This window comes from Myotis brandtii, unplaced genomic scaffold (genome assembly GCF_000412655.1).
Source record: "Myotis brandtii unplaced genomic scaffold, ASM41265v1 scaffold144, whole genome shotgun sequence".
NCBI classification, from domain to species: Eukaryota; Metazoa; Chordata; class Mammalia; order Chiroptera; family Vespertilionidae; genus Myotis; species Myotis brandtii.
In genome coordinates this window covers 2,410,198-2,418,610 of record NW_005355159.1, presented here as the reverse complement: position 1 = coordinate 2,418,610, position 8,413 = coordinate 2,410,198, and the positions used below count along the sequence as shown (strand labels likewise).

The window sequence follows — 8,413 nt, the reverse complement described above, 5'->3', positions numbered from 1 at the left end:
CGAGCCCACCCCAGCCTGGGCGACCCACGGTCAGCTTCCGAGAAGGACTTCCCGTTTCCCGACCGTCCGGCCATGGTCAGACGCTCTTGGGGGGTTGCCCAATTCGGGGAGGTCACCGCCCTTCCCTTTTCGGGGTGCCAATTCTGCACACCTCTCGGGTTAGCACAGAACTGCCGCCGAAGTGGGCGGGGCGCAGCCCGGGTGGGCGGGGCACACAGAGGGGCGTGTCGGGGCGGGGCCTGGAGACGCCAGGGTGACAATGCCCGTGGCCCCGCGAGGTATTTCCTCGCGTCTCTGAACTGTCTGTTCCTTCCCCCTTCCTCTTAGGATGAGGTGGGCGCCCCTGGCATCGTGGTGGGAGTCTCTGTAGATGGAAAAGAAATCTGGTCAGAAGGTAGGCTCAGAAAAGTGTTCATGAGTAGCTTGTTTTGTGCCAGTTGGTGAATGACAACTTGATGTTTTACTGCTTGGAGTGAATCTCATGAAATGCCCTTCAGCTTACGTGAAGTTATCCATGTTGTGGAGAAAAATGTATCCAACAGAATAATGTATGGAGTTTTCTATTCGTAAGATTTAAAATGTAACTAATGAGTAAGTTGGAGTTTTAAAAATGGCTTGTTTCTACACCCACTCTAAAAGGACTGGATCTATTGTTCTGAAGGTTGTATATAGAACAGCCTGTTAACTGCATGTTTGTAGATAACCCTTATCCTCCTTTTCTATATAATAAAAGGGTAATTAATATGCAAAACCACCAAAGCGGAATCAGCAGTCGCTATGATGCCCACTGACCACCAGGGGGAGCGATCCTCAGCCAGAAGCTCTGAGCAAGGCTCACAGCTGGAGAGCCCACCCATGGTGGTGGCGGGAGCCTCTCCCACCTCTGGAGCAGTGCTAAGGAGCAGGGAGCCAAGGGGATAAGGAGCGAGGCGACTGGGACTGCGAGAGGGATGTCCGACTGCCGGCTTAGGCCCGCTCCCCGTCGAGTCCTGGACTGTGAGAGGGGGCAGGCCAAGCTGAGAGCCCCCCCCCCCCCACCCCGCCGCCTCAGTGCAGGAATTTTGTGCACCAAGCCTCTAGTGCAGCAGTTCTCAACCTGTGGGTCGAGACCCCTTTGGCGGTCAAACGACCCTTTCACAGGGGTCGCCTAAGACCATCCTGCATATCAGATATTTACATTACAATTCATAACAGTAGCAACATTATAGTTATGAAGTAGCAACGAAAATAATTTTATAGTTGGGTCACAACCTGAGGAACTGTATTTAAAGGGCCAGAAGGTTGAGAATCACTGCTCTAGTGAGTAGATAAAACATCAGAATTTTGTGTTTTTCTTTTTTAATTCAGTCAACAATTTGAGTCGCCTATTCTGTAAAAGGCATTCCTGTCCTTAATGAGTTTATGATCTACTTTATTACTTTTTTTGAGTAGGCAGAGGTAGCAGCTATTTTTTGAAACAAAAAGCTAGAACCTTTGGGAAAGGGATTTCTAATCATTTTATGATACTTTATCAAATCATATTTTATAACTTGATTTACTTCTTCATTCAATACAAATTGGTCCAACTGGTCATCCTAGGTTTTAAAGAACCATACTTTTAGGAAATGTTGTTTCAGACATCATTTAAATAAAGTAGTACTTATTTACTCTTACTATGGGGGCAGTAGGGAAGTGAATTTAAAGAAAAATGATTCTTCCTCCAAATATAAGTATAGCTTAATCTGTATGCCTGATTTATGAAAAATATTGTAACCAAAATTATATAAATGTCAGCTTTATGGGTGGGGGCTTTGTTTTTATGCAAATATTTTAGCATAATCCCTTTACAGTTTAAAAACAATCGTTGTACCCTTTTTTTCTTTTCAGGTTTCAGTTCTTTATATCTCTTAGGATTCCACTTTCAACCTGTTCAGAAGATGAAATCAAACTTAAATTTTTTTCTAGAATGAGCTTTAAATTGGTGGTACATTATTGTGGGTCCCGTCCCGCCCCCCCTCCCATTTGCAGCTGAATTGAATTGATAGCTAAAGTGGATTTGCAGGACCTCTTTTCACTTATTTTTAATTGGATGGGTATTTTCAGGAATTCAGTGGAAACTCGCTCAAGAATAAATATAATCTGAACAACAATGATGTTTTCTTTAAAGAATGAAGAGTAATTTATTAGAAATGTGGAATAACCAAATTGCTTAGATAAGCTAAGAAAAATTAGTTTTTGAATCAGATGGAAAATTACTATTGTGTACAAGGCACAATTCTGTTTAGTTATAAGGTTAAATTGTTAGACTTACTGTTGTCCGTGTTAAGACTTATCCCTTGCATGTTATGTTTTCATTAACTTATAAAAGTGGAATATCTTTCCTTCAGATGAATATATAGGAAATTTTAAGATAGTATTATTTCAGTTTTTCAAGATTCCTTTGACCTTGAAGGTTATTAATGGTAACTTTTCGCTTTTTTTCAAAGGCTTAGGCTATGCCGATGTTGAGAACCGTGTACCGTGCAAACCAGAGACAGTTATGAGAATTGCCAGTATCAGCAAAAGCCTTACCATGGTTGCTATTGCCAAATTGTGGGAAACAGGAAAACTTGATCTTGATATTCCAGTACAACATTATGTTCCTGAATTCCCAGAAAAAGAATATGAAGGTGAAAAGGTAATGAAACTCACAGTTCATTTTACAAGTGGCACGTTTAATGGTTGAAACGGTTGCATAGGATTCTTTGGTTTGTTTTAAATTATTGTTAATTTTTTTTAAGCAGATGATAATCGAGATTTTTCTGAAATTTAAAACTAAAGATGTGTATATTACATATTTTTTCAATAGCAGTTTAAAATGGAAAATATTACTGAGGCATTATTCCAAGGCTGCTAACTTTTTATTATAGTTTAGTAATGTAATTAATTTTCGTGTCTTTACAATTAGGTTTCTGTCACAACAAGATTATTGATTTCCCATTTAAGTGGAATTCGTCATTATGAAAAGGACATGAAAAAGGTGAAAGCTTATAAAGCCTTGAAGATGATGAAAGAGATGATGGAATCTGACCAAGAAAAAGAGTTAAAAGATAAAGGAGACAAAAATAATGAAAAGAATGACTTTGCTAAAGCTAAGATAGAGCAGGATAATGAAGCCAAAGGCCAGAATTCCAAACCTGTCAAGAAAAAAAATGATTTTGAACAAGATGAATTGTATTTGAAAGAGAAGTTTGAAAATTCAATTGAATCCCTAAAATTATTTAAAAATGACCCTTTGTTCTTTAAACCTGGTGAGTGTTAATTCCCTCTCGTAGCAAACTCATCATTATTGAAGTGTTAATTTTCAGAAAATGGAAAATACCACCCTGAGTGCTTTAGATGTGGCAGATGATTGTGGCATGGATTTTGTTGTCGGTCCATTGCTTGCCTTTTGTCTGCATTTCTTAACAGTAGTTAAAAGCGTAGAGCATAGTTCCTGCCTAACATCCAGGCAGCTACTTGTTTAGATCTAGCCTCATGGAGGCTACCCAGTCATTTAGAAGATTCTAAATATCAAAATATTTGTGAAAGATTATGGAGAAATGTTGGAATAATAGTTCTCCAAACAAAATCTGGATCAAAGTGGATGTGATAATGTATTGCTAGTATCTTGTTTTTTAATTAGACTTCATTTTTTAAAAATGTATCTTTATTGATTTCAGAGAGGGAAGAGAGAGAGAGAGAGAAAAAAAAAATCAATGATAAGAGAGAATCATTGATTGACTGCCTCCTGCATGTTCCCCACTGGGGATTGAACCTGCAACCCGGGCCTGTGCTCTGACAGGGAATCAAACTGTAACCTCCTGATTCATAGGTTGAAGCTGAATCACTGAGCCATGCCAGCCGGGCTTAGTTAGACCTTAAATTGCTCAACTTATTTTGTGCCTTCATTTCTTAAAGAAATCAGTGTTCATCAACTTAATTTTATTTCCAAAAATAACTAATATATAAAAATAACTCTCTTTGTTTTTGTATATTTTTTGGTATGATGCCTACTGAAACTACTTCATAGCTTTAAAGAAATTTACCATAGATTTTTTAATTCCATTTTCATATTAAAAGATGTTTCTACCATGAGTAGATATTACATAGGTATAACCAGTAACGGCAAAGAAATATGATTATGGATTTTGTCTTTAAAAATAAGGTTCTCACCCATTTTTAGTGCAGATAGTACAATCTACATTTCCAGAATCCAAAATGAGATAAAGGTATATATTTGAATATGTATTTGTATTTTAATATGTATTTGAAATAAGGTTTTTATATCTAGACTAGAGGTCTGGTGCATGGATTTGTGCACCGGTGGGGTCCCTCGGCTTAGCCTGTGCCCTCTCGCAATCCAGGACCCCTCAGGGGATGTCGGAGAGCTGGTTTCAGCTCGATCCCTGCAGGCCAGGCCCAGGGACCTGACCGAGCCTCTAGTATGCATATAAGATCTTTGGTTAATCTCATCTCACCCTCTCCCCTTCCATCTGAGATGCTCCTGCACTGAGCATCTGCCCCCTGGTGGTCAGTGCGCATCATAGCTACCGGCCAGTTGGCCAGTCGGCCGGTTGCTTAGGATTTTATATATATAGATATGTTTTATTAAAATAACTTATATAACTACTTATGCCTTAAGCAATAGGGAATAGGTACATTAGGAACAAGATAGTTGACTCAAAGAATCCAAATTTGTTTTTCTCTCTCTTGCTATTTTGTTGCCAGTTTGTAGAATTTTTATTATGTTTGAGGTAGGATCATTTGCTTATTTTTTATCATAGAAAGGAGTAGATTCATGTGAAATTGTAAACATATTGATCATCATTTTATTCTTGTGTTAGACACATGGAATAAGTAGGGCCATTACAGAGCTGACTAATATATCATCCATGATGTTTTATAAATGTTGAAGTAAAATATTCCAGTTTTAAGGTATATACCAGTTTTTAATGGAAAAGTATTTTACATATATTTAAATAATAATGAATCATTTTCTCTTTTTTTTCTCCTTGCAATGATGTCTCAAGGTAGTCAGTTTTTGTATTCAACTTTTGGCTATACCCTACTGGCAGCCATAATTGAAAGAGCTTCAGGACATAAATTTTTGGACTATATGCAGAAAATATTCCATGAATTGGATATGCTGGCAACTGTGCAGGACGAACATGAACCAGTGATTTACAACAGAGCAAGGTAAATGAATATTTTTTGGTGTGTCTACCTATATCACATCTTAATACTATGTTATCAATTAAAACTCAAATTTTATCTTCTTTCCAAAATCAACTTGTCACATTTTGGAAGCTTTTCTACATGTCTGTTTTTCCATTTATAAAGTGTGTTTGTAAAATATTCCCAAGATCCTTAGATGAAAGGCAGCAATAATAATTTAACCACATGAATAATTAAACCAAAATTGCACCCATCATTGGCATCTATAATTTGCTCTTTAACCATCTCTTTTTCTTAAGTGTTTATAAACTAATGCTTTATTTATTTATCTTTTGTTATTTTTAATTGTTTTAACTTTTATTTTGAAATAATTTTATACTTATAGAAAAGTTATAAGAATAAGTTATAAGTATAAAGAATTTCCATATACTCTTCACCCAGATTCTACAAATGTTATCATTTTACCACATTTGCTTTATCTATCTATATGTTTTTGGTTTTCTTTTCTTGAACCATTTGAAAATAAATTGCAGGCATGGTATGCCTTTACTGCAGTGGTTCTCAACCTTCCTAACGCCGCAACCCTTTAATACAGTTCCTCATGTTGTGGTGACCCCCAATTTCATTGTTACAAATGGAACATAATTAAAGCATAGTGATTAATCACAAAAACAATATGTAATTATATGTTTTCCGATGGTCTTAGGCGACCCCTGTGAAAGGGTCATTCGACCCCCAAAGGGGTCGCGACCCACAGATTGAGAACCGCTGCTTTACTAGTAAATACTTAAATGTGTATTTTCTAAAAACCAGGATATTCAGGAAATTAACATTGACACAATGCTTTTATCAAATCTGCAGGCCTTATTCACATTTTGCCAATTGTCCAAATAATGTTCTTTATAGCTGAACTGTCATGATGTCAGATTGTCACATTATTGGTGATGGTAATTTTAATTGCTTTGTGGAGATGGTACCTGCCAGTTTTCTGCACTATGAAAATTTGAAAGTAATTTCATTGAAATATAGCAAGTGAAGAATTTATTGTAATTTTATTAGTAACCTGTAAAGGGGCATTGAGAGAAAATTTTGAAGCTAATGACTTTTCCATTTTACTCTAATTATTTGATTTGTTAGAAAAGTAAAATTTAATCAACTGTTGCCTATTTCCAGTAGTACATGCTTTAAATGGTTTAATGGCACTTGAAATAGATGAAATGGTGGGATGTTTTTAGCGTTATCTTCCTATCTCCACACTAGTTTTGTTTAATCTTCTGTTGTATTTAAATTATCATTTGAAGTTAATCAGCTTATTTAAAGGACTTAAATGTGCATTGCTAGTCAGCCTGAAGAAGACTTTTTTTTGGACCTAAAAGAATTTGGGTTAGTAGCAAGCAATGAATTTTAATTTTTTTTTAAATGGCCTGTAGTTCTCAACCAGTTCAGAGACTCTTAGTGTTTTTTGGTGGGGGAGTTTTGTCCAACATTATATTTTACTGGAAAGTATAAGAAAAATTGACAAATGCCATAGGTTGTCAATTGAATCTAAAAAAGATTCTCTAATAAAGATGGCATAGATTCATGACCTTATTTTGATTTAGATCTAGGCATTTGATAATGAATGCCTAGACTTTTATATAAGGGAGAGGAGAAAATTATATATCATTGGGCTTCTTTTCTAAACTGAAAATTACGGATCTATGAATGTATAGACTGCAGAGCAACTATCATTTGTTTGCTGTTTTCTTAATGAGTGATTAATTTATAACTAGCACAAAAATCAAAATATAGCATGTGATGAAGAGTTCATTTTATTTTAGCCCCCATGTTTTTGTTTTTGTTTTTTTCAAAGGCAGTGGACTTCCATTTATATTATAAAAGGTTCCTATCTGCTTTGGGTTTTTTCTTCAGATTTTGGTAGTACCCACTGGTGCTACAGGTGTGATTCATTTTAGTTAGATTAATGGGCTGCAGAAATAAAATAGGTTGGAGAGATTGTTATCTAGGAAAATGTTCTGTCCATTTGCTTTGTTTTTATTTTAATTGATACATTATGTACTTGGGCCTATACAAATCGTCTGTTGTGTTTTTTTTAATTCTCACCTGAGGACATATTTTACTGATTTTAGAGAGATAGAGATAGAGAGATAGAGGAGAGAGAGAGAGAGAGAGAGAGAGAGAGAGAGAGAGAAAGAGAGAAAGAGAGAGAGAGAGAAAGAGAGAAAGAGAGAAAGAAAGAAAGAAAGAAAGAAAGAAAGAAAGAAAGAAAGAAAGAGAAAGAGAAAGAAAGAAACATCTATGTATGAGAGAAACATCACCAATGGATTGTCTCCTGTACACACCTCAACTGGGGATCAAACCTGAAACCTAGGTATGTGCCCTGACAGGGGAATCGAACCAGCAACCTTTCTGAGCATGAGATGATGCTCCAACCAACTGAGCCACCTGCCAAGGTTTGCTTGCTTACTTGCTTTTCTTTTTTCTTTCTTTGTAATAATTATTTAAAAGAGTTTAAAGGGACCACCTTTTTTCTTTTTTTTTTTAGAGAAAGTTCAGGGAGTAAAAGGAATCATTTCCATATATGTATTTTTAAAAAGAAAACAAACAACCTTCACCCTGGCCGGTGTGGCTAAGTGGTGAGAATGTCAGCTCATGCGGACTCCTTGGTCATAATCATAAAGTTAACATGTTTATGTTATCCTGACCAAGTCTTTTAGAGTTATTGTATCCCAAATATTTATTGTCTTTATCACTTTTACATTTGTGTGTTTAAAAGAGTGCTTCTCAGTGTCTGTCACCTGTTAAAGTATTTCCCCAGAATCCCACCCCAAAATACTATTTACATTTCTTTGTTCAGAATTTTAGCTACAGGCCACACTTAGCTGTATGGTAAAGCAGGCAGAGAGAGCCCTGGCCAGTGTGGCTCAGTTGGTTGAGCATCTGTCCCATGCACCAGAAGATCGCTGGTGTCAATGTTTCTCTCTCACCCTCCTCTCTCTAAAACATAAAACAATAAAACAATAAAAACATACTTCTCTTCTTTTAATAATAATGCAGAGAGCCCTAACTGGTTTGGCTCAGTGGATAGAGCGTCTCCCAGGTTCGATTCCGGTGAAGGGCATGTACCTTGTTTGTGGACACATCCCCAGTAGAGGTGTGCAGGGAGGCAGCTGATCAATGTTTCTCTCTCATCGATGTTTCTAACTCTCTATCCCTCTCCCTTCCTCTCTGTAAAAAA

The 8,413-nt window shown here is 36.7% G+C and overlaps 1 protein-coding gene across 1 annotated transcript in view; it reads left to right on the top strand.

The window, feature by feature from the left end:
- The first annotated feature begins 302 nt into the window (after positions 1-302).
- Positions 303-8,413, top strand: part of LACTB (lactamase, beta) — a 17,077-nt gene continuing 8,966 nt past the window's right edge. Inside the window, exons 1-4 of the mRNA XM_014535494.1 lie at positions 303-394; positions 2,466-2,656; positions 2,927-3,269; positions 5,031-5,196. Coding sequence (XP_014390980.1) covers positions 2,519-2,656; positions 2,927-3,269; positions 5,031-5,196 — 647 coding nt within the window. The 5' untranslated portion in view covers positions 303-394; positions 2,466-2,518. The remainder of the gene's footprint in view (positions 395-2,465; positions 2,657-2,926; positions 3,270-5,030; positions 5,197-8,413) is intronic.